This window comes from Oncorhynchus tshawytscha, linkage group LG15 (genome assembly GCF_018296145.1).
Source record: "Oncorhynchus tshawytscha isolate Ot180627B linkage group LG15, Otsh_v2.0, whole genome shotgun sequence".
NCBI classification, from domain to species: domain Eukaryota; kingdom Metazoa; phylum Chordata; class Actinopteri; order Salmoniformes; family Salmonidae; genus Oncorhynchus; species Oncorhynchus tshawytscha.
In genome coordinates, this window is record NC_056443.1 from 2,067,511 (window position 1) to 2,093,427 (window position 25,917).

The 25,917-nt window shown below is 46.9% G+C and overlaps 1 protein-coding gene across 6 annotated transcripts in view; it reads right to left on the minus strand.

Annotated features, from left to right (window-relative positions):
• LOC112267810 (protein kinase C and casein kinase substrate in neurons protein 2-like) overlaps positions 1-25,917 on the minus strand; it is a 43,570-nt gene that overhangs the window by 4,072 nt on the left and 13,581 nt on the right. For 2 of the 6 annotated variants that reach the window (XM_042297897.1, XM_042297896.1), the window contains exons 2-10: positions 23,809-23,899; positions 22,972-23,128; positions 22,584-22,819; positions 12,818-12,973; positions 12,287-12,462; positions 11,702-11,822; positions 7,993-8,037; positions 5,717-5,841; positions 503-661 (exon numbers count right to left, since the gene is read on the minus strand). In XM_042297897.1, coding sequence (XP_042153831.1) covers positions 503-661; positions 5,717-5,841; positions 7,993-8,037; positions 11,702-11,822; positions 12,287-12,462; positions 12,818-12,973; positions 22,584-22,819; positions 22,972-23,128; positions 23,809-23,865 — 1,232 coding nt within the window. In that variant the 5' untranslated portion in view covers positions 23,866-23,899. Of the gene's footprint in view, positions 1-502; positions 662-5,716; positions 5,842-7,992; positions 8,038-11,701; positions 11,823-12,286; positions 12,463-12,817; positions 12,974-22,583; positions 22,820-22,971; positions 23,129-23,808; positions 23,900-24,037; positions 25,041-25,917 lie in introns of all 6 variants that reach the window. The other 4 variants (XM_042297895.1, XM_042297899.1, XM_042297898.1 and 1 more) reach the window with 4 other exon arrangements.

Below are 25,917 nucleotides of genomic sequence, written 5' to 3' on the forward strand. Positions count from 1 at the left end.
TAACACAGCCTGCCGCTAGCCAGGGAGAGGGAAGGAGAAAGGGGAAAGGAGGGGAGCGGTAGAAAAAGAGAGAGAGAAAAAAAGGAGGGGTGACAGAGGGAGAGAAGGCAAAGGGAGGAGAGGAAGGGGAGAAGGATAGATGAGGAGAGGAATAAAAGAGAGAAGTAATGGAAAAGAGAGGAAGAATAACAGGAAAGAGTGAAGGGAAAAATAAAGATGAGAGGACAGAAAGGGTGTGCCTCAATAGTGTGTTATTGAAGTGTTTCTCAGGGGTGCACATTTTTGTCTTAGCCCAGCACTAGCTCACCTGGTTCCACTACTCAACTAATCAACAAGCCCTGTGTGCTCGTGCTTGGCTGGAACAAATACGTGCAACCCTGAGAAACACGTGTGTGACACTAAAATACTAAATTCACCCAAAGACTGAGGGAGAGGAGAAAAAAAAGGAGAGGGGGAAGAAAAGGGGGGAGAAAAGGGGGGAGAGGGTCTCTCTTTCACCAACGTTTTCACTTCCTCCACTTTTTTGACATTGAGCGGACTGCTGCTGTTGTTGTTGTTGACGACAGCGGGCTGTTCCTTCACGGTCCCCTGGAGATCCTCATCGTCGTCATCCTCGAAGGGGTTCGAACCCACCGGCTCTGTGCTAGTGGGCACAGTCAGGCTGACGACACGGAGACACGGAGAGAGGCATTTGTGACACACACACACCCCAAAACACATACTTGTACACATACACACCCTGAATCCAGACATCCAGAAAACCTTTGGATTTGAGGGTTTAAGACATAATGGACACACAACTTGTACACAAGTGACACTTCCAACCATAACCAATCAAATAGACCATATGAGTAGTGTGAGAAAAAACACATGACCAGTCTGAGGACACTGACGAGGCAACGCTGGGTACGTATGGCTTTTAGACATCCATCATGACACTAGGACACAGTCAAAAACACATGACCAGTCTGAGGACACTGACGAGGCAACGCTGGGTACGTATGGCTTTTAGACATCCATCATGACACTAGGACACAGTCAAAAACACATGACCAGTCTGAGGACACTGACGAGGCAACGCTGGGTACGTATGGCTTTTAGACATCCATCGTGACACTAGGACACAGTCAAAAACACATGACCAGTCTGAGGACACTGACGAGGCAACGCTGGGTACGTATGGCTTTTAGACATCCATCATGACACTAGGACACAGTCAAAAACACATGACCAGTCTGAGGACACTGACGAGGCAACGCTGGGTACGTATGGCTTTTAGACATCCATCGTGACACTAGGACACAGTCAAAAACACATGACCAGTCTGAGGACACTGACGAGGCAACGCTGGGTACGTATGGCTTTTAGACATCCATCGTGACATTAGGACACAGTCACAAAATAAACATGTTCAGTTACAAATAAGAAATGGTCAGTTTTCCATTCACACAACATGTGTGATGCTTTTACTAGCATGTTATCAGTGTTTTCCCCAGCTGATACACTCTGGGGTTGAGAAAACGGTCACACTCTTCACTTCACCAGGAATTCATTCTGAATTCCAATTTGACCCATATAATAGCCCATTTCCCTAGACAGTTCAGTTAGATCTGAGAGGGTCAGATTGGTTTAAGCAATATGGTAATAGCTCCATTTCCCCCTCTGATTGGCTAGGTCAAAGCATTACCATATTAGTGACACCTATCTTTAAAAAATATATATATTATCTAGAGAAGTACCTTGGGTTAGAGGCTGGGGGTAGATTTGGAATTCCACACTATTCTGTTGTGAGAACGAATTATGATGAAGTCACCCTAGACATTGATCTACGGTCAGCTTTGTATTTCCCCCCAATGGTTAAGGTTAGGATTTGGGGAAGGTCAGCTGATCCTAGACCTGTGCTTAGAGACAACTTCAACCAGGAACCTACTGTAGTGTTGTATGTACATCGTATGTTTACAGTGCAGTTGGACCATGGCACGTAGTAGCCATCTATCCAATCACAACGTCACTGCACTGTGGACACTTTTATTGACAGTCACGGCGCCACGCTCTCTGAGATAACCAAATCTCTCTCAGAGGAGTTGAAACACCAAACAAACACTGAACGGTGGCAACAATGTAACTGGTTGACCGAAGTCAGATAAAAAAAAGACTGAGAAGATGTTCACACATCCTTAATGATGTTATATTATAGGTCTCACCAATATCAGCCTGCTTTTTGGTGATAGGCACAAGTGTTCTTTGTAGATAGATAGAGACAGAGAGAGAGAGACAGATATATATATATATATATATATATATATATATATAGAGCGTAATACTCTATAGTATTAGTTGCCCATAAACAACTTTTAAAGTGAACAAATTATAAAATGCCCATATAGCAGTAAACTATCAATTTAAGGGGGATAGCTTGATAGATGTACTATCCCTTTAAGGGGGATAGCCAGATAGATGTACTATCCCTTTAAGGGGGATAGCCAGATAGAACCACTACAAGGGATAGTACATCTATCTCTGATTTTGCTATAGCGCAGAAATGTGGACCAACTCTCAATGCATGAACACGATAAGGAAGGAATGAAGTTGTACCTCGGTCCAGACCAGAATTTCACTCTGACCCCCGTTTCCTTATATGGCTATTGTTTGTTCAGTCTATTGCTTGTGCTTTCGTGAGCTGTGAAAATGAATTTCCACTGTAAGTACAACTAATCTTGATCGACACACACTCACCTTCACCCCTGTAGACACAGATATACAATAGTGTATACAATACGTGTCTCTTATGCTGGTAGGGCGATGCAGACCCATGTTTGGCAATATGCACATCTGATGGATACCAAAAGGTCAAATGCCTTGCGTGCCTCACATTCCTCTCATTAACTACCCTCACACTCCTCCAGCGCCCACTAACACACTCCCCCAGTACCCACCCTACACACACACTCCCCCAGTACCCACCCTACACACACCATGGGTCATGTTTGGCGTAAATGAACCAGTCTGCAACCTTTACAGCCAGTGGGGCACTTCTGTTTTCTCAGGGCTTGTTACAGGAATGTTTACCGTGACCATGGCAACAACTCAGTGGTGGAAGACGTCATTCCAAAGGCTTTTCTCCGGAATGCTTTACCAGCGTTCCCGATCAGCAGCAGAGAGCCTTGTTGTGGAGGAACAGTAACTATGATGTTTAGATGTGTAAGCAGTGTGTGGAACGTGTGCAGAGAGTCTTGTTGTAGGGGAACAGTAACTATGATGTTTAGATGTGGAAGCAGTGTGTGGAACGTGTGCAGAGAGCCTTGTTGTGGAGGAACAGTAACTATGATGTTTAGATGTGGAAGCAGTGTGTGGAACGTGTGCAGAGAGTCTTGTTGTGGAGGAACAGTAACTATGATGTTTAGATGTGGAAGCAGTGTGGAACGTGTGCAGACGTTGTGGGGAACAGTAACTATGATGTTTAGATGTGGAAGCTTGTTGTGGAGGAACAGTAACTATGATGTTTAGATGTGGAAGCAGTGTGTGGAACGTGTGCAGAGAGTCTTGTTGTGGGGAACAGTAACTATGATGTTTAGATGTGGAAGCAGTGTGGAACGTGTGAACGTTGTGCAGAGAGTTTAGATGTGGAAGCTTGTTGTGGGGGAACAGTAACTATGATGTTTAGATGTGGAAGCAGTGTGTGGAACGTGTGCAGAGAGTTGTTGTGGGGGAACTAACTATGATGTTTAGTAGGGTGTGTGGAACAGTAACTATGATGTTTAGATGTAGAAGCAGTGTGTGGAACGTGTGCAGAGAGTCTTGTTGTGGGGAACAGTAACTATGATGTTTAGATGTGGAAGCAGTGTGTGGAACGTGTGCAGAGAGTCTTGTTGTAGGGGAACAGTAACTATGATGTTTAGATGTGGAAGCAGTGTGTGGAACGTGTGCAGAGAGCCTTGTTGTGGAGGAACAGTAACTATGATGTTTAGATGTAGAAGCAGTGTGTGGAACGTGTGCAGAGAGTCTTGTTGTGGGGAACAGTAACTAGATGTTTAGATGTGATGTTTAGATCTTGTGGAAGGTGTTTAGATGGAACAGTGTGCAGAGAGTCTTGTTGTGGAGGAACAGTAACTATGATGTTTAGATGTGGAAGCAGTGTGTGGAACGTGTGCAGAGAGTCTTGTTGTGGAGGAACAGTAACTATGATGTTTAGATGTGGAAGCAGTGTGTGGAACGTGTGCAGAGAGTCTTGTTGTGGAGGAACAGTAACTATGATGTTTAGATGTGGAAGCAGTGTGTGGAACGTGTGCAGAGAGTCTTGTTGTGGAACAGTAACTTGATGTTTAGTGTGTGGAACGTGTGCAGAGAACAGTAACTATGATGTTTAGATGTGGAAGCAGTGTGTGGAACGTGTGCAGAGAGTCTTGTTGTGGAGGAACAGTAACTATGATGTTTAGATGTGGAAGCAGTGTGTGGAACGTGTGCAGAGAGTCTTGTTGTGGAGGAACAGTAACTATGATGTTTAGATGTGGAAGCAGTGTGTGGAACGTGTGCAGAGAGTCTTGTTGTAGGGGGAACAGTAACTATGATGTTTAGATGTGGAAGCAGTGTGTGGAACAGTGTGCAGAGAGCCTTGTGCAGTAACTATGATGTTTAGATGTGGAAGCAGTGTGTGGAACGGTGCAGAGAAACAGTAACTATGATGTTTAGATGTGGAAGCAGTGTGTGGAACGTGTGCAGAGAGTCTTGTTGTGGAGGAACAGTAACTATGATGTTTAGATGTGGAAGCAGTGTGTGGAACGTGTGCAGAGAGTCTTGTTGTGGAGGAACAGTAACTATGATGTTTAGATGTGGAAGCAGTGTTGTGGAAGTAACTATGATGTTTAGATGTGGAAGCAGTCTTGTTGTGGGGAACAGTAACTATGATGTTTAGATGTGGAAGCAGTGTGTGGAACGTAACTATGATGTTTAGATGTGGAAGCAGAGAGCCTTGTTGTAGGGGAACAGTAACTATGATGTTTAGATGTGGAAGCAGTGTGTGGAACGTGTGCAGAGTGTTGTGGAGGAACAGAGAGTTTAGATGTGGAAGCTTGTTGTGCAGAGAGTCTTGTTGTGGAGGAACAGTAACTATGATGTTTAGATGTGGAAGCAGTGTGTGGAACGTGTGCAGAGAGTCTTGTTGTAGGGGAACAGTAACTATGATGTTTAGAACAGTGTGATTTTAGATGTGGAAGCAGTGTGTGGAACGTGTGTGCAGAGAGCCTTGTTGTGGAGGAACAGTAACTATGATGTTTAGATGTAGAAGCAGTGTGTGGAACGTGTGCAGAGAGTCTTGTTGTAGAGGAAACAGTAACTATGATGTTTAGATGTAGAAGCAGTGTGTGGAACGTGTGCAGAGAGTCTTGTTGTGTGCAGGGTTGAAACAGTAACTATGATGTTTAGATGTAGAAGCAGTGTGTGGAATGTGTGCAGAGAGTCTTGTTGTGGGGGAACAGTAACTATGATGTTTAGATGTGGAAGCAGTGTGTGGAACGTGTGCAGAGAGTCTTGTTGTAGGGGAACAGTAACTATGATGTTTAGATGTGGAAGCAGTGTGTGGAACGTGTGCAGCAGTGGTAAGAGAGTATTGGAAGCTACATTCTTTCACTGGCCTTCCGACACGTTTATCTACTGCAACTTGATAAATTTCTTCCCACTTCCTGACAGTGTGTGTGTGTGTGTGTGTGTGTGTGGTTACCTGCTGCTGCTCTTGGCTGCCTGCTGCTCTTCCATTTGGCTGATGCCCGTCAGGGTGACTCCCTCGGAGGGCTTCTTCTTAGTCTCTCTCCGACTCAGTGTACGGTTCAAATCTATGGACCAGTCCTGACACACACACACACACACACACACACACACACACACACGATTAGAGTCACGCACCCTTGGACACAGATGAACATGAGTCACATGCTCAGCTCAAAACGGATTCAGCATGAATGTTCAAACATTAGTAACTAAAACTGCTTGTCTTAGCAACAATACTACACAAAGGACAAGCATTGAAATAGTGCACACTCATTGGAAGTTCCAATGCGCTAACTAGCACAATCACTAGGTAACATTAGGCAAACGTTTCTCAGGCTGTGACTAAACACTGAAGACCAGGGCTGTGGAGTACTGAAACAGTGTGTGTGTGTGTGTGTGTGTGTGTGTGTAGTTAAGGTAAACACATCCATCACCATAAAGACAGACATAGCACTGAGCCATCACAAACCTCCACCAGAAGCTAAGGAGCAGGCTTGAATCAAAACATCATCCCAACCAACGCCAACAGAACCTCATCCCAACGTTAGGAGAACATTGTCCCAATTCAGGCCCACAGAGACACACACACACTTTAACATAGTCCAATACTGCGTCTCTAGCCATAGAAGGACAGGGGCTGTGTTCAGGAGGGCCCTAGACTTACTACAGTTCTACAGGTTACATAGGGGCTGTGTTCAGGAGGGCCCTAAACTTACTACAGTTCTAGAGGTTACATAGGGGCTGTTTTCAGGAGGGCCCTAGACTTGCTACAGCTCTACAGGTTACATAGGGGCTGTGTTCAGGAGGGCCCTAGACTTACTACAGCTCTACAGGTTACATAGGGGCTGTTTTCAGGAGGGCCCTAGACTTGCTACAGCTCTACAGGTTACATAGGGGCTGTTTTCAGGAGGGCCCTAGACTTACTACAGGTTCTATGGAGGTTACATAGGGGCTGTGTTCAGGAGGGCCCTAGACTTACTACAGGTTCTATGGAGGTTACATAGGGGCTGTGTTTAGGAGGGCCCTAGACTTACTACATGTTCTATGGAGGTTACATAGGGGCTGTGTTCAGGAGGGCCCTAGACTTACTACAGGTTCTATGGAGGTTACATAGGGGCTGTGTTTAGGAGGGCCCTAGACTTACTACATGTTCTATGGAGGTTACATAGGGGCTGTGTTCAGGAGGGCCCTAGACTTACTACAGCTCTACGGAGGTTACATAGGGGCTGTGTTCAGGAGGGCCCTAGACTTACTACAGCTCTATGGAGGTTACATAGGGGCTGTGTTTAGGAGGGCCCTAGACTTACTACAGCTCTATGGAGGTTACATAGGGGCTGTGTTTAGGAGGGCCCTAGACTTACTACAGCTCTATGGAGGTTACATAGGGGCTGTGTTTAGGAGGGCCCTAGACTTACTACAGCTCTAGAGGTTACATAGGGGCTGTGTTCAGGAGGGCCCTAGACTTACTACAGCTCTATGGAGGTTACATAGGGGCTGTGTTTAGGAGGGCCCTAGACTTACTACAGCTCTATGGAGGTTACATAGGGGCTGTGTTTAGGAGGGCCCTAGACTTACTACAGCTCTAGAGGTTACATAGTGGCTGTGTTCAGGAGGGCCCTAGACTTACTACAGGTTCTATGGAGGTTACATAGGGGCTGTGTTTAGGAGGGCCCTAGACTTACTACAGCTCTAGAGATTACATTTCCCGTATAACTCTATGTTTTCCCAAGTCACTCCCTGTTCCCACAGATATAACAAGTGGGTTGTTCTCGAAGTTCAAAGGTCAGTTTGAGGGCCTGACTGGTGAACCCAGAGGGCCAAATTACATCACATGACCTGGCAGGCACCATGTGACCCCCTGCAGGGTTCACAGGGGCTGACACGAGGTCAGAGGTCACCACGGGGTGAAAGGTTAAAGAGAGGAACTCTGAATGAGGGAAAGATGAGAGAAGGAGTCTTCTGGAATACAGACATACAGGAAGACAAACATCCATAGGATGAGGCAGGGGGAGGAGTGGTCACGCACATCCATGTGTGTGTGTGTGTGTGTGCACTTCCTTGTGTGTTTTCAGGTGCTCCTCGTAAAGCATTAGGAGGGCCAGAATGGGCACATAAACCGAACACACACACACACAAAGAGAAAATGCAAACAGAGGAAGGAGAGGGAGGTAAATAACCCTCCCCCCAGGAACCACGGTGATAGAATAGTCCTTCCCAGGCAGAACTCACTACAATGGACCTTCTGGACCTAGAGGAGCGGGACCAGTCCACATTCTGTCAAATGGAGGGGTGAGGGGGTGGGGGTTGGACAAGACAGGAACATTATTTCCAAGTAAAGAACAGCCATTTAAAGAACAATGCTTTAACATCTAAGCACAGTATCAGTTAGTCTGTGATCATGAAGAGGTGTCTTGTGATAAACGTTGCTCTTCATTTAGTGTTATGTTGATGTGGAGTTTGTGTTATGGTCCTTTTAAACGCTCTTCTTCTAGCACTACGAACATCGATTTCTGAAGAGATTCTACCTCACTCAAATGCTTGTTTTTAATTACTGAATGAACCTACGTAAAGTAACTGGATAAGAGCCGTTGCAAAATCAGTGTTCCTCAATCCATACCAGGGGGCACTTATTTCCATATTTTGCTTTTCTATCTTCTGTTTTGTAACATGGTTTGACACCAACTCCATGCCCTTATGTTGTGACAGTGCCACCAGTTCCTCTTGGATAGAGCTTGGTTACGATCTGCGCATTGAAGACAAGTCAGTATTCGGTACAACCTGACAGACAGGATTGGTGTCTGTCTGTGTGTGTGTGTGTGTGTGTCCTATCAAATGACAGAAAAATGCTGGGGAGATTGCACACTGTCACAATGGGCTTTTGTGTGGTACGACGCGTCACAGTATGTCCTTACTATAGCTTTAAGTACAACTCGATGAATGCCTTGACGAACTCAATGCACCTTAAAATGACTAAATCCAAATTGAAACAGTGTAGAAAATATAATGGATCTATATTTATAGTTTCTTGACCTTCCAGCTCGCTAATAATCACTAGACATTCAGGGAGGATAAAAAATAAGATAACAAGGGGTAGATGCGGCTGTCATGACATTTCATCAGCCGGTGATTGTCAAGCAAATAACTATCGGTCTCACGGTAATTGACTGTCAATTAACATAAACACGTTTAGCATCTCCAGGCTTCCACACACAGCCTCCGAGCCATTGATGCAGACCTTAAGAACATATACATTTTTAAAAAGTCTAATAAACCCATGTAATATAGCCCTACACCATCACAATTAAACCATTATTTATTTTAGACAGGTCTAAAGAAGCATGATATGAAGAAAATGTTTAACAGAATAGCATACTCTGAGTTATCCGTATGGTAGGTCCTGATCTGGCTATGCCAAATGGCTGATGGCTACACTAGTTCATTTAGCAGACAAGATTTGCTTAGAATTCCATGGCATTATTTAATAGTGTGAAGAATACAATTGAACAAAGCTGAATAAAATAGGAAGTATATTTTCTCCAAGCGATGAGGGAGTGCACACATGTGGCTATTCTGTGTTGTGTGATTAAAGAAAGAAGAAACAGGTATTCCTATATGTTTCATTTAGAGTTATTATTAATGTAACTTTAGTTGTTCTACAAACGTTGGTCTATACATTTTGATTTTTAAATACATTGTAAGGTCGCGTGACGCGACTAATGAGGATTTGAAAAAAGTTCCTCGAAAGGCATGAGTGCTGCTTTGTTTTTAGCGCAGGCTGTACACACTACATCAGCCACTCATTCACAATTTGACAAGCACTTGATAATCCATAGAATGTCCTGGCGGCATCCCCTGGCCGTAATGCACCCCCCAAAAAATCCATGCCCTTTGCGTTGCGCCCTTCTCCCGGAGTGCTGAATCACGTCATCGGTCAGAGGCTACAAGTGAAGAAAGACACATGGGGGACGCAACAGTGTGCATCCTTATCCAATTCCGAAGTGCATATTGAAGATATTGAAACTGTCCACATTTACTTTTCGTCAGCCAACAAGATGAGTAGGCCTAACGAACAGCAAAAGCACTAGCCTATGTCAATCTACTATCCCCCATAGTACACATTTTGACCTATTCTATTCTGTGCGAGAAATAAATATTCCAAACCTAGTCTGGGACAGTTGTGGGATGTGCTAGATCCCAAATTAATACAACTACTAGCATTAAAAATAATTTATTTTATTACACAATGTGATTGACACAACAGATCAGAACGTTTAGCTTAAAATATTGATAAACTATTAGCTATTTTTTCACATTATAAGTGCAAAAAATGTGCACATGGTAGTAAGCAATAAACGCAAGTGTTCCAATAGCGGGAAAACACCATTATCAAAAGTGACAGCAAACGGAATTATGCTTGTAATGCTTTATTATAAAGGTGCATTTTTATGGTGAAAATTATCTTTACAAAACTTGAAACTCACTCACTGCTTATGAATGCCATTTAGGCTCTACACTCTTTGTAAAGCTGATTAATGTGCTAAATTTTAAAGAAGTTATTTGGCCACTTTAGTTCTGATACAAACCTTATTAAAACATATCTACATGAGGTGTGTGACTATGATTCGAAAAAGTCACAAAAAAGGCATTGTTTCTTATGCTGGGCATCATTCACAAGTGATAATATATAATTCACGAGCTAATATTGTCACCCATCAGACTATTCTTGATTTAATCTAGTCTTCACATATACTAAATAACATATGTGTGAAATTTGTTTTGATTTAGAATGGACCATTATCATTCACCTGTATCGAAACAGGGGCAGCGGAAACAAATACATGTCATCTATGCACTTAAATAGTGCATGGAGGACACTTTCCCCGTGGTTTATTTTCCTGCCAGCCAGGTAAGCTATACTCCTGTTGTAAATATAAGCAATGTGCTTAATATTAGGAAAGTTAAAAAATAAATATAGTAGGTCTAGCCTATAGAAAGGTAAGTCTCCTCTTTTTAGTAGAGGTCATCACTGTTTTCTCACAATTGCATCGCCTATTGAAATGTTGCGCAACATGAGCTCTCATTAAGTGTTTGATTCGATTTGTTATTACATTTGCATTGATGTCAGAGTGATTAGAGGGACAATAGAGTGCTGATTACCAGGCAGCTAGCAAGTTTGGTAGGCTACTAATGACCATCAGCAGCATCAGAGCTTGGAGATCTTTATTACCGTGATTAAACGATCACATGGAATTTGACTGCCTTCATGACTTGTGACTGCTGTTGTGGCGGAAATACGATCACCGCAACAGATCTAATTAGGGACTATTTTTTGAAAATTCTGACGACATGGAAATAGCATATTCAGCACGACCCTTAGGACCTCGAAGACAGAATGCAGCCCCCGAGGCAAAATGACTTAGACACCCCTGACCTAGAGGGAGAAACGGCGGAGTGGGAAGAGTTGTTCCAATGGAATTTTTCCACAGAACCATAAATCTTGTTGAGTTATTAATACCAATGTAATAACTTCTCTGCCTCACCATGTACCTCAAACTCAGAACCGTTCACTGACACTGAGCCACCCTCTCTCTCCCATTTCCTCAATACTCTCACAATACGTGTACCTCAAACTGGGGCCAGTTCATTGGAGCTAAACCCCACTCTCTCTCTCCCATTCTTCTCCCTCATCTCCCCTCTCCCCGTACCTCAAACTGGGGCCAGCTCATTGGAGCTAAACCCCACTCTCTCTCTCCCATTCCTCTCCCATCCTTCTCACTCATCCCGTACCTTAAACTGGGGCCAGTTCATTGGAGCTAAACCCCTCTCTCTCCCATCATCTCCCCTCTCCCCGCACCTCAAACCAGGGCCAGTTCATTGGAGCTAAACCCCACTCTCTCTCTCTCCCATTCCTCTCCCATCCTTCTCACTCATCCCGTACCTCAAACTGGGGCCAGTTCATGGGCATGCCAGGACCGTGGTTGGAGCGGAACCACTTGAGGTCCTCCACAGCGTCAGCAGCAGAGATAGTGTCCTCCAACGTGTGGTAGACTGTCTGGAATCTAGAGAGGGAGAGGAGAGCGAGAGAAAGGAAGCGAGAGGGTACATCAGCATTTCGCTAATGATGGATGATGAACCATGTCCAATCCCAAATCACCCCCTCTAGGTAGATCTGGGTTGTAGAGCCTCAAATCCAAATGGACCCATATCCCCTACTCCCTAACCACTCCTGTAGATACAAGAGGATTGAATAGAAGCCAATCAGAAGGCAAATAAAGCTATGAAGGTTAGGATGCAGAGGCTAGGGGTCCATTTGGAATTGATATGGAGAGGTGGAGGGGTCTTCCTCGTTATTTGTGGAGATGTCACAGCCTACTTGTGATTGATGGAGGTGTCACAGCCTACTTGTGATTGATGGAGGTGTCACAGCCTACTTGTGATTGATGGAGGTGTCACAGCCTACTTGTGATTGGTGGAGAGGTATCATAGCCTACTTGTGATTGGTGGAGAGGCGGAGGTGTCTTACTTGTGATTAGTGGAGAGGTCGAGGTGATGCTTGACTTCCAGCAGAAGTTCTTTGAAGAAGGTGATGCGTTTGTCCTCAAACTGCTGCCATTGCTCAAACACCTGCTCCATGTTCTCCATGTACTGGGGAGTCACCTTGTCCAGCTCCTCCAGAGACTTCTCATAGCGCTCCTTAGTCTGGGACCCAGAGGATCATACAGGGAAGCACACACAGGTAAGGAGACATACACACAGGTAAGCACACACACACGTAAGGAGACATACACACAGGGAAGCACACACACACGTAAGGAGACATACACACAGGGAAGCACACACAGGTAAGGAGACATACACACAGGTAAGCACACACACACGTAAGGAGACATACACACAGGGAAGCACACACACACAGAGCTGAAATATTTGCTCCATATTGTCAGGATACTCAAATGGTCACAGAGTCACATTCCAGCCATGACACACAACATAGACATAAAACACGTGTCCACACAGAGATGATTTAACACCAGTGTAACCCAACCATCCCTACCTTCTCCATCTCCTGCTGGCACTTCTCCACCTTGTCCTGCATTTTCTTCTGGGCCTCAGGGTTGCTGTTGTTCTCCAGCTTGCTGTTGTTCTCCCGGCTGGTGGCCAGCTTCTCTTCCTTACAGGCCCCGTGGTACGCCTTCTTCATCGTCTCCATCTGCCATATGGCACAGAGAAGGTAAGGTTCTGCGGTTAACATCATGCTTATGTACCTAATGGATAACCAAGTTAGCATGGCGCAGTAGCTAAGTGACTATTCAATATGATTCCACCCTTACAGTGGCAGACACAAGCTTAGGAACAAGACCAGCTCTAGCCTTTTGGGGGCCATAAGCAAGATTTGCCTGGGAGCCCCCCCACCTCGCAGGCAAAATATTTAGTGGCCCACCTCTTGCCTGCGGAGAGAAATGTGCAGTTTTAAAAGAGCCACTGAACACACCAATTGGCTCGTGTTTTTCTGTTGCTCATTAGTAAAACAAGATTTCAGGCTTGGAGGCATGTTTCCTGACCCATTCTGCAATTGGTTAATGTCTGTCCCCCATGAGACACTGTAGACACGGAAGCCTATTTCACTTCCTTAAAACCCCCAGAATCAATCTAAGACAACTTAAGAAATCTGTAATTAATTTTGACGTTTTTGCAGAGGATGTCTTAGTTGCGCAATTTTACATCTAAGGTGTTTGGGTAAGTATTTGTCAAGTAAAACAGATGTGTTGTCTCATGTAAACCAAATCGGAGCTGCTGGGCAGGTGTGTCTCACTGTATGCAGCTGTTCACCCCATGTTAGTGGCCAAACGGACGTCGTCAAATCAAAACCCAACCTTCATTTACCCGTTGTGACATACGGATCTTCCAAACTTGGTTTTAGATTAGACTATTATCATATCTACACTTTGTAGTATTTACACTTTTTGAATTCTAAAATAACTGTTTCTGACACATATCGAGACCGTTTTCAAAGGGAATCGTTGCCATTCTACACATTTTGCCATGGGGCGGGAATAAAAAAATTGAAAAAGCATCTGCTTATGTCGCTTATTGGCTGGGCTGACACTGCTAAGGAACAATGCTTTTTCAAAAGAATAAAAGGTGAGAGGAATGGTGGCGGGGGTCTTTGAAAGGCAGAGAATACCTTAAATCAAGGTAACAAAATAATACGATAATGAAAGTCAAAGACTAAGCACCCAATTCAGACTCAGGTAAACAAAGAGGTGGAAACTAAAATAGACTTAGGAAAAACTCTGGCGATTGGCAAAACCTGTCCACCTAACAGCTGGGGTTTGATTCAATCTACATCAAATGGAAAGAGGGAATGAGAGAAGTGGACAAGGCCATTAGTGCCTGTTGTTTGGGACAGGGCCAGGGTGGCAGCAATGTTCTTCTCCCACTTATAATGGGATCTCTGATAAAGGCCACATAGCCAAAGAACAGAGGGAACAGCCTGTCTGCCATTGGCTCTGATTATATCATAGAACGGAAGCTGTCTGTGTGTGTGTGTGTGTGTGTGTGTGTGAGAAAGATAGAGCAAGTTAGAGTGTGAGATTTTAAATATGGAATGTGTTCTATCAGTGTTATTGTGTGTGTGTGTGTGTGTGTGTGTATGACGAGATTGAAACGTGTGTGTGTGCGCACACGTGGTAGACAAGGCCATTCCACCCGCTTCTTTTAAGACAAGACAGTTAGCCCATTTCCATCTCCCCTCTCTCTACTGGCTCACTGTCTGGCCCTCAAGTACATGAATTACCTCCTTGCCCCAACTCACACATAACTGTTCTAATCCGTCACCGCCCAATGTCAACAACAGGAAGAGGCTTATTGTGACATATCTCACACACACACACACACACACACACACACACACACACACACACACACACACACACACACACACACACACACACACACACACACACACACACACACACACACACAACCAGCCAGGAAGACTCAGATTGTGAAACTGGTACACTACAAACTACAGACTGTTCCAGAACTCCCAGGTCAGAGGAGTGACATCAGACATCATTTGAGTGTGTGTGTGTGTGTGTGTTGGTTTGTGCAAGTAGGAGTATGTGTTCATCTGCACTACTACTAGCCAAAAGCACAGCAGAGCAGCCCAGTGTATTTCCCACACCATAACCAATCAAGGCGCCACAGAGAAACTGAGAGCCGGTTCGACACACAATGGCCTTCCCTTTCTTAGCAGCTGCCTGTGTGGCCAGTGTAAAGTTACACGCCACTGCTTCCTATGAATGGCCAACACTAATGAAATAGCCAGTTTATATAGAAAATAAAATGTTAGTCTCAAAGAAAATGTGAGATTATGTCTAGATGCTTTTTAAAGTGGAGATCTAGTTGATAAACTGCCAGGCTGGGCTGATGAGACAGTGGATTGCGCAGTCAGATGGAAAATAGTAAACAGGCATTCTAACATCATAGATTTAGCCGGTGGTAACTTGTGGATTATAAACTGGGTGGTTCGAGCCCTGAATGCTGATTGGCTGAAAGCCACTGTATATCAGACTGTATACCATGTGTATGAAAAAACATATATTTTTACTGCTCTAATTACATTAGTAACCAGTTTATAATAGCAATAGGCTCCTCGGGGGTTTGTGATATATGGCCAATATACCACAGCTAAGGGCTGTGTCCAGGTACTCTGTGTTGCGTTGTGTCTAAGAACAGCCCTTAGCCGTGGTATATTGGTCATATACCACACCTCCTCTGGCCTTATTGCTTAGAAAGACACCGGCTGGAATGTGGTTTAAACGAATCAGCATTCAGGATTACACCCACCATTGTATAAATAGCACTAATGACCTGTTTGTTGTACAGCATCGCAGCTAGTACAGGAGAGAAGGAGCTGCAAACAGTGAAAGCAGTGAGTCAGTGATATGTGTCCAAGTGAACTGAGGGGTGATGGGAATAATTGTGGTGGTTATTGCAGAAATCAACAGACTGATAAATGCAGGGTAAAGCTGGTGTGTGTGTGTGTGTGTGTGTGTGTGTGTGTGTGTATACAGTCATGGCCAAAAGTTTTGAGAATGACACAAATATTCATTTTCCCAAAGTTTGCTGCCTCAGTTTAAATGATGGTAATTTGCATATACTCCAGAATGTTATGAAGAGAGATCAGATGAATTGCAATTAATTGCAAAGTCCCTCTATGCCATGCAAATGAACTGAATCCCCAAATAACATTTCCACTGCATTTCAGCCCTGCCACAAAAGGACCAGCTGACATCATGTCAGTGATTCTCTCGTTAACACAGGTGTGAGTGTTGACGAGGACAAGGCTGGAGATCACTCTGTCATGCCGATTGAGTTTGAATAACAGACTGGAAGCTTCAAACAGAGGGTGGTGCTTGGAATCATTGTTCTTCCTCTGTCAACCATGGTTACCTGCAAGGAAACACGTGCCATCATCATTGCTTTGCACAAAAAGGACTTCACAGGCAAGGATATTGCTGCCAGTAAGATTGCACCTAAATCAACCATTTATCGGATCATCAAGAACTTCAAGGAGAGCGGTTCAATTGCCAGCAGCATACCACCCTGCATACCACTGTTGGCTTGCTTCTGAAGCTAAGCAGGGTTGATCCTGGTCAGTTCCTGGATGGGAGACCAGATGCTGCTGGAAGTGGTGTTGGAGGGCCAGTAGGAGGCACTTTTTCCTCTGGTCTAAAAAAAAATAAAAACTGCCCTGTGTAGGGTGCCGTCTTTCGAATGGGACGTTAAACGGGTGTCATGATTCTGAGGTCATTAAAGATCCCATGGCACTTATCGTAAGAGTAGGGGTGCTAACCCCGGTGTCCTGGCTAAATTCCCAATCTGGCCCTCAAACCATCAAGGTCACCTATTAATCCCCAGTTTACAATTGGCTCATTCATCCCCCTCCTCTCCCCTGTAAGTATTCCCCAGGTCGTTGCTGCAAATGAGAACGTGTTCTCAGTCAACTTACCTGGTAAAATAACGGATTAATTGCAAAGAAGGCTTCAGGGCGCCCAAGAAAGTTCAGCAAGCGCCAGCACTGTCTCCTAAAGTTGATTCAGCTGCGGGATTAGGGCACCACCAGTACAGAGCTTGCTCAGGAATGGCAGCAGGCAGGTGTGAGTGCATCTGCACGCACAGTGAGGTGAAGACTTTTGGAGCATGGCCTGGTGTCAAGAAGGGCAGCAAAGAAGCCACTTCTCTCCAGGAAAAACATCAGGGACAGACTGATATTCTGCAAAAGGTACAGGGATTGGACTGCTGAGGACTGGGGTAAAGTCATTTTCTCTGATAAATCCCCTTTCCGATTGTTTGGGGCAGCCGGAAAAAAGCTTGTCCAGAGAAGACAAGGTGAGCCCTACTATCAGTCCTGTGTCATGTCAACAGCAAAGCATCCTGAGACCATTCATATGTAGGGTTACTTCTCAGCCAAGGGAGTGGGCTCACTCACAATTTTGCCTAAGAACACAGCCATGAATAAAGAATGGTACCAACACATCCTCCGAGAGCAACTTGTCCCAACCATCCAGGAACAGTTTGGTGACGAACAATGCTTTTTCCAGCATGATGGAGCACCTTGCCATAAGGCAAAAGTGATAACTAAGTGGCTTGGGGAACAAAACCTCAATATTTTGAGTCCATGGCCAGGATACTCCCCAGACCTTAATCCCATTTGGAATTTGTGGTCAATCCTCAAGTGGAGGGTAGACAAACAAAAGCCCACAAATCCTGACAAACTCCAAGCATTGATTATGCAAGAATGGGCTGCCATCAGTCAGGATGAGGCCCAGAAGTTAATTGACAGCATGCCAGGGCGGATTGCACAGGTCTTGAAAAATTAAGGGTCAACACTGCACATATTGACTCTATGCATCAACTTCATGTAATTGTCAATAAAAGCCTTTGACACTTATGAAATGCTTGTAATTATACTTCAGTATTCCATAGTAACATCTGACAAAAAATATCTAAAGACACTGAAGCAGCAAACTTTGTGGAAATTAATAATTGTGTCATTCTCAAAACATTTGTCCACGACTATATCTGAGGTTGTTGGTTCTGTGTTCTTGTGCGAGTGCTAGCTTGTCACTCTGAATCCACATCTAACCTCATTTCATGATGGTGTGTGCATTGTGTGTGCATGCGCTTTGTGGTGCATGCCTGTGTGCTTGCGTGTGTGTGTTGTCTGCTCACATTTGTATTGTCTGCTCGCGTGCATGTGTGTGTGTATTGTCTGCTCGCATGTGTATTGTCTGTTCGCATGTGTATTGCCTGCTCTCGCGCGCGCATGTGTGTGTATTGCCTGCTCTCGCGTGTGTGTAATGCCTGCTCTCGTGTGTGTGTAATGCCTGCTCTCGTGTGTGTGTGTGTGTGTGTGTGTGTGTGTGTGTGTGTGTGTATTGCCTGCTCTGTGTGTGTGTGTGTGTGTGTGTGTGTGTGTGTGTTGCCTGCTCTCGTGTGTGTGTGTGTGTAATGCCTGCTCTCGTGTGTGTGTGTGTGTGTGTGTGTATTGCCTGCTCTCGTGTGTGTGTGTGTGTGTGTGTAATGCCTGCTCTCATGTGTGTGTGTGTGTGTGTGTATGCCTGCTCTCGTGTGTGTGTGTGTGTGTAATGCCTGCTCTCGTGTGTGTGTGTGTGTGTGTGTGTAATGCCTGCTCTCGTGTGTGTGTGTGTGTGTGTGTGTGTGTGTAATGCCTGCTCTCCTGCTGCGCGCGCATATTGCCTGCTCTCGCGCGCGCATGCTCTCGCGCGCGCATATATTGCCTGCTCTCGCATATATTGCCTGCTCTCGCGCATATATTGCCTGCTCTCGCGCGCATATTGCCTGCTCTCGCGCGCGCGCCTGCTCTCGCGCGCGCATAGCCTGCCTGCTCTCGCGCGCGCATATTTGCCTGCTCTCTGCGCGCGCGCATATATTGCCTGCTCTCGCGCGCGCATATATTGCCTGCTCTCGCGCATATTTGCCTGCTCTCGCGATATTGCCTGCTCTCGCGCGCATATATTGCCTGCTCTCGCGCCATATATTGCCTGCTCTCGCGATATTGCCTGCTCTCGCGCATATATTGCCTGCTCTATATTGCCTGCTCTCGCGCGCGCATATATTGCCTGCTCTCGCGCGCGCGCATATATTGCCTGCTCTCGCGCGCATATATTGCCTGCTCTCGCGCGCAAGATATATTGCCTGCTCTCGCGCGCGCATATATTGCCTGCTCTCTCGCGCGCATATATTGCCTGCTCTCTCGCGCGCGCGCGCATATTGCCTGCTCTCTCGCGCGCGCGCATATATTGCCTGCTCTCTCGCGCGCGCGCGCATATATTGCCTGCTCTCTCGCGCGCGCGCGCATATATTGCCTGCTCTCTCGCGCGCGCGCGCATATTGCCTGCTCTCTCGCGCGCGCGCATATTGCCTGCTCTCTCGCGCGCGCGCATATTGCCTGCTCTCGCGCGCGCGCGCATATTGCCTGCTCTCGCGCGCGGGGATATTGCCTGCTCTCGCGCGCGGGGATATTGCCTGCTCTCGCGCGCGGATATATTGCCTGCTCTCGCGCGCGCATATATTGCCTGCTCTCGCGCGCGCATATATTGCCTGCTCTCGCGCGCATATATTGCCTGCTCTCGCGCATATATTGCCTGCTCTCGCGCGCGATATATTGCCTGCTCTCGCGCGCAAGATATATTGCCTGCTCTCGCGCGCATATATTGCCTGCTCTCGCGCGCGATATATTGCCTGCTCTCGCGCGCAAGATATTGCCTGCTCTCGCGCGCAAGCATATTGCCTGCTCTCGCGCGCATATTTGCTCTCTCGCGCTCTCGCATATTGCCTGCTCTCGCGCGCGCATATTGCCTGCTCTCGCGCGCATATTGCCTGCTGCTCTCGCATATTGCCTGCGCGCCTGCTCGCGCGATTGCCTGCTCTCGCGCGCGCGCGCGCGCATATTGCCTGCTCTCTCGCGCGCGCTCTCTCGCGCGCGCGCGCATATTGCCTGCTCTCTCGCGCGCGCGCGCGCGCATATTGCCTGCTCTCGCGCGCGCATATTGCCTGCTCTCTCGCGCGCGCGCGCGCATATTGCCTGCTCTCTCGCGCGCGCGCGCATATTGCCTGCTCTCTCGCGCGCGCGCGCATATTGCCTGCTCTCGCGCGCGCATATTGCCTGCTCTCGCGCGCATATTGCCTGCTCGCGCGCGATGCTTGCCTGCTCTCGCTATTGCCTGCTCTCGCGCGCGCATATTGCCTGCTCTCGCTCTCGCGCGCATATATTGCCTGCTCTCTCTCGCGCATATTGCCTGCTCTCGCGCGCAAGATATTGCCTGCTCTATTGCCTGCGCAAATATTGCCTGATATATTGCCTGCTCTGCTATTGCCTGCTCGCGCGCATGTGCAAGATATTGCCTGCTCTCGCGCATATTGCCTGCTCGCGCGCATATTTGCCTGCTCTCGCGCGCAAGATATTGCCTGCTCTCTCGCGCGCGCGCGCATATTGCCTGCTCTCTCGCGCGCGCGCGCATATTGCCTGCTCTCTCGCGCGCGCGCGCATATTGCCTGCTCTCTCGCGCGCGCGCGCATATTGCCTGCTCTCTCGCGCGCGCGCGCATATTGCCTGCTCTCTCGCGCGCGCGCGCATATTGCCTGCTCTCTCGCGCGCGCGCGCATATTGCCTGCTCTCTCGCGCATATTGCATATTGCCTGCTCTCGCGCGCATATTGCCTGCTCTCGCGCGCGGGATATTGCCTGCTCTCGCTCTCGCGCGCATATATGCCTGCTCTCGCGGATATTGCCTGCTCTCGCGCGCGGGATATTGCCTGCTCTCGCACCTGCTCTCGGGGATATTGCCTGCTCTCGCGCGCTCGGGATATTGCCTGCTCTCGCGCGCGGGATATTGCCTGCTCTCGCGCTCTCGGCGCGCAAGATCTTGCCTGCTCTCGCGCTCTCGCGCGCGCGATATTGCTCTCTCGCGGCCTGCTCTCGCGCGCGCGCATATTGCCTGCTCTCGCGCGCGCGCGCATATTGCCTGCTCTCGCGCGCGGGGATATTGCCTGCTCTCGCGCGCGGGGATATTGCCTGCTCTCGCGCGCGGGGATATTGCCTGCTCTCTCCGCGCATTGCCTGCTTTGCCTGTATTGTCTGCGTGTGTGTGTGTATGTGTGTGTATTTTCTGCATGTTTGTATTGTCTGCTTGTGTGTGCGGTGTCTGCTTGTGTGTGTATGGTCTGCTTGTGTGTGTATTGTCTGCGGTGTCTGCTTGTGTGTGTATTGTCTGCGTGTGTGTGTATTGTCTGCATGTGTGTGTATTGTCTGCATGTGTGTATTGTCTGCATGCATGTATGTGTGTGTGTATTGTCTGCATGCATGTATGTGTGTGTGTATTGTCTGCATGTATGTGTGTGTGTGTATTGTCTGCGTGTGTGTGTATATTGTCTGCGTGTGTGTGTGGTCTGCGTGTGTATTGCCTGCATATGTGTGTGTGTATTGTATGCATGTATGTGTGTGTGTATTGTCTGCGTGTTTGTGTGTGTATTGTCTGCACGTGTGTGTGTGTGTGTGTGTGTGTGTGTGTATTGTCTGCATGTGTGTGCAGTGTCTGCTTGTGTGTGTATTGTCTGCTTGTGTGTGTATTGTCTGCATGTATGTATGTGTGTGTGTGTGTGTGTATTGTCTGCGTGTGTGTGTGTGTGTGTATTTTCTGCATGTTTGTATTGTCTGCACGTGTGTGCGGTGTCTGCTTGTGTGTGTATGGTCTGCTTGTGTGTGTATTGTCTGCGTGTGTATGTGTGTGTATTGTCTGCACCTGTGTGTATTGTCTGCATGTATGTATGTGTGTGTGAGTATTGTCTGCGTGTGTATGTGTGTGTATTGTCTGCACGTGTGTGTATTGTCTGCGTGTGTATGTGTCTGCGTGTGTCTGCACGTGTATTGTCTGCACGTGTGTGTATTGTCTGCACGTGTGTGTATTGTCTGCACGTGTGTGCATTGTCTGCACGTGTGTGCATTGTCTGCACGTGTGTGCGTGTATTGTTTGCACGTGTGTGTGTGTGTGTGTGTGTATTGTCTGCATGTGTGTGCAGTGTCTGCTTGTGTGTGTATTGTCTGCTTGTGTGTGTATTGTCTGCATGTATGTATGTGTGTGTGTGTGTGTGTATTGTCTGCGTGTGTGTGTATGTGTGTGTATTTTCTGCATGTTTGTATTGTCTGCACGTGTGTGCGGTGTCTGCTTGTGTGTGTATGGTCTGCTTGTGTGTGTATTGTCTGCGTGTGTATGTGTGTGTATTGTCTGCACCTGTGTGTATTGTCTGCATGTATGTATGTGTGTGTGAGTATTGTCTGCGTGTGTATTGTCTGCACGGGTGTGTATTGTCTGCACGTGTGTGTATTGTCTGCGTGTGTATGTGTGTGTATTGTCTGCACGTGTGTGTATTGTCTGCACGTGTGTGTATTGTCTGCACGTGTGTGCGCGTGTATTGTCTGCACGTGTGTGCGTGTATTGTTTGCACGTGTGTGCGTGTAGTCTGCACGTGTGTGTGTATTGTCTGCACGTGTGTGCGTGTATTGTCTGCACGTGTGTGCGTGTATTGTCTGCACGTGTATTGTCTGCGTGTATTGTCTGCGCGTGTATTGTCTGCGTGTGTATTGTCTGCACGTGTGTGCGTGTATTGTCTGCACGTGTGTGCGTGTATTGTCTGCGCGTGTATTGTCTGCACGTGTGTGTGTGTATTGTCTGCGCGTGTATTGTCTGCACGTGTGTGTGTGTATTGTCTGCGTGTACACTACTCCCCAACCTCTTTCAGTTTCTTGGCCCAGGGTTTCTGGGCTTTGCGGAAGCCGTCGTCAGCCTCCTTGGTCTCCTTGAAGCCTCCGATCATCTGTTTGTGGTAGTAGTCCCTCTGCCACACCTTGAGCTTCTCAAAGTCCTCCCCCATCAGCACCGCCTTCACCTCCATGTGGAGCTCGCTCACCTTCTCCGCCTCTGTGCACAGGGCACCCCACGCCCGCTCCAGGGTCCCGTACTGAGGGCCTGGGGATGCACATGATTAGATAATAACACACATGCTTACGGTGATGGAGAGTGCAGAACTGAGAGCCCAGAGGGGTGAAGGAGTGGAACACACACACCTGTCTCCAGTGCTTGGACCACTGAAGAGTGTGTGTGTGTGTGTGTGTGTCTACCCTTCTCTATAAGCTGTCTCCAACGTTTGGACCACTCTGTGAGCTGCTGTGCGTAGGACTTCTCGATGCGCGCCCGCTCATGGAGACAGTTCATCAGGTCGTTACACAGGCGACTGCCATCGTCCACCCGCCTCACTGCCCGCTTGTAGTTCCCCACCTGGGAGAGAGAGAGGAAGGGAGAGAGAGAGGGCGAGATACTTGGAGTTATGGTGGGGGGGGGGCAGGTGAGAGGGTGTGTGTGTGGCAGGGTGGGGAGTTGAGTGTGCAGCTACGTGCATATCACTGACTCTACTCCAGCCACTTTAATCATGGGAATTGATGGGAAATGATGTAAATATATCACTAGCCACTTTAAACAATGCTACCTTATATAATGTTACTTACCCTACATTATTCATCTCATATGCATACGTAGATACTGTACTCTATATCATCGACTGCATCCTTATGTAATACATGTATCACTAGCCATTTTAACTATGCCACTTGGTTTACATACTCATCTCATATGTATATACTGTACTCGATATCATCTACTGTATCTTGCCTATGCTGCTCTGTACCATCACTCATTCATATATCCTTATGTACATATTCTTTATCCCCTTACACTGTGTATAAGACAGTAGTTTTTTTTTGGAATTGTTAGTTAGATTACTTGTTCGTTATTACTGCATTGTCGGAACTAGAAGCACAAGCATTTCGCTACACTCGCATTCACATCTGCTAACCATGTGTATGTGACAAATAAAATTTGATTTGATTTGATTTGATATCATATAATGACGTATGTTTGTTAATTGTATGTGTTATACTGTATGTTGTCTACTGTCTCACCTCCCAGAAGCTGTCACTGGAGACGTCGACCATGGAGTCATCGTAGGAGCCGGACATGGCTGCTGCCCTCGGTACCCACAGTCCTCAGGGGCTGAAACACACAGTCAACAACACCATAACACACAGCAGACTGGCTGTTCTACAGACTGGCTGCAGGGGACAGGACAGCACTGAGGTCTTCAAAAAAAGTGCTATTTTTATTGCATGAAATAAAAGTTTTACTTTCTACCCTAGCTGGGTCTTTCCTTAGGTCCTGTCTGTCTGTCCAGTCTTTCCAAGGGCACTGGGATGTGCTGACAGTGTCTGGTGTTCTACCACGTGTAGAGAGCCCTGTGTGGGGCAGACTTAATACTCTGACCCCCTGGCTTCAGCATGGCGTAGTGGGGCTACTAGCCTACGTAGCATATGAACGAACACACACAAGAGACAGACAACTAGCCTACTCATTTCTCTCCATGAGTAGGAAAACGAAGCCTGTAAATGAAGGGTATGACAGTGAGAGAGGAAACCCGAAGACAGAAAGAGATTTCACAGGCTGACTTTAAAATCAGTCCGTCACACACATTTTAGTTTCACTACAACCATATGACACAAAGTGGCAGCTGGGAGCAGAGCATCATTCTGTTGCTGTGTTTTCTCAGACAACTAGTAAAAGCCCGTTACCATAAAAGGCTCCAAACAACACCCAGGCAACGTAATTATCACACCGTCACTGTGACACTCCTGAGAAATGCTGAGCTGGGACCACGGCCAAAGATGTGATCCGAGAGAGAAAGAATTAACAAGAGGGGCAACGGAGCGAGACAGATAGGAGTGTGTGCAATCTGTAATCTGGTGTGAATCTAAACAGCAGGTGAGTGTGTTCACCCATTTCAAAAACCTTACAGCCTGAAAAACAACAACACACAGCTCTGTGCAGAGTGGCACAAAGGGCCTAGTGTGTGTGTGACTTATCTGTCGTTTTAGCACACTGTGGGGAGCTTCCGTTTGCTGAGTGACAAGGGAGCGGAACTCCACTGACAGAAAGACCTCTGTTCCTCTCCATCCTCCTCTCTCGCTCTACCCCCCTCTGTCTGATTTCTCTCTCTCAATTGCTGCTCTCTCCATCCTCTGGTCTATCTTCAGCTTCCAAGTATGCCCTTCATCCTCTCGCCATCTCTTCATGATTGTGTGTAAGATAGTGTGTGTTTCCTGGCGGTCAGTGGCCCATGTCCTCCAAACCACAGCAAGGGCTGGGGGACAGAGAGAGGGTTATTGTGGCTGGAGGGAGGAACCACAGACAAGAGTGGCTTTCACAACACTTGACCAACACATGCTCTCTGTTGTGCTTTTCTAACACACACACACACACACACACACACACACACACACACACACACATTTCAGTGCTGCTCATATTCAAGTGCTGTCAGACAACATTAGTGGTCTCCTACTAAAGGGATACCATAAGCCCCTGGGCCAGACAACATTAGTGGTCTCCTACTAAAGGGTTACCATAAGCCCCTGGGCCAGACAACATTAGTGGTCTCCTACTAAAGGGTTACCATAGTCCCTGGGCCAGACAACATTAGTGGTCTCCTACTAAAGGGTTACCATAGTCCCTGGGCCAGACAACATTAGTGGTCTCCTACTAAAGGGTTACCATAGTCCCTGGGCCAGACAACATTAGTGGTCTCCTACTAAAGGGTTAGCATATCAACTGTCAGGTGAGCTTTTCCTCGCTCTCTGGCAGAACACTCCATCCCAGCAATATGGAAATCGTCGACCATATGCCCAGTAACTAAAAAGAGCAACCTCTCCTGCAACAATGACTACAGCCCTGTAGCTTCAACATCTAGTGATGAAGAGCTTTGAAAGGCTGATTCTACAAAAGGAGGTATGCTGTTATACAGACCCTCTCCAGTTTGCTTACAAGCGGTCGGTACAGGGGTGTTGATGATGCAGTTCTGTCCCTACTGTACCGTGCCCACAACCACCTGGAGAAGCCCAAGACATACATCAGGATGGTATTTGTGCATTTCTCTAGTGCCTCTGATACAGTACAACCTCACTTAAATGGTTCAAAAGTTCCAGAACATGAATGTCATTCCACATTTGATTTTCTGGGTC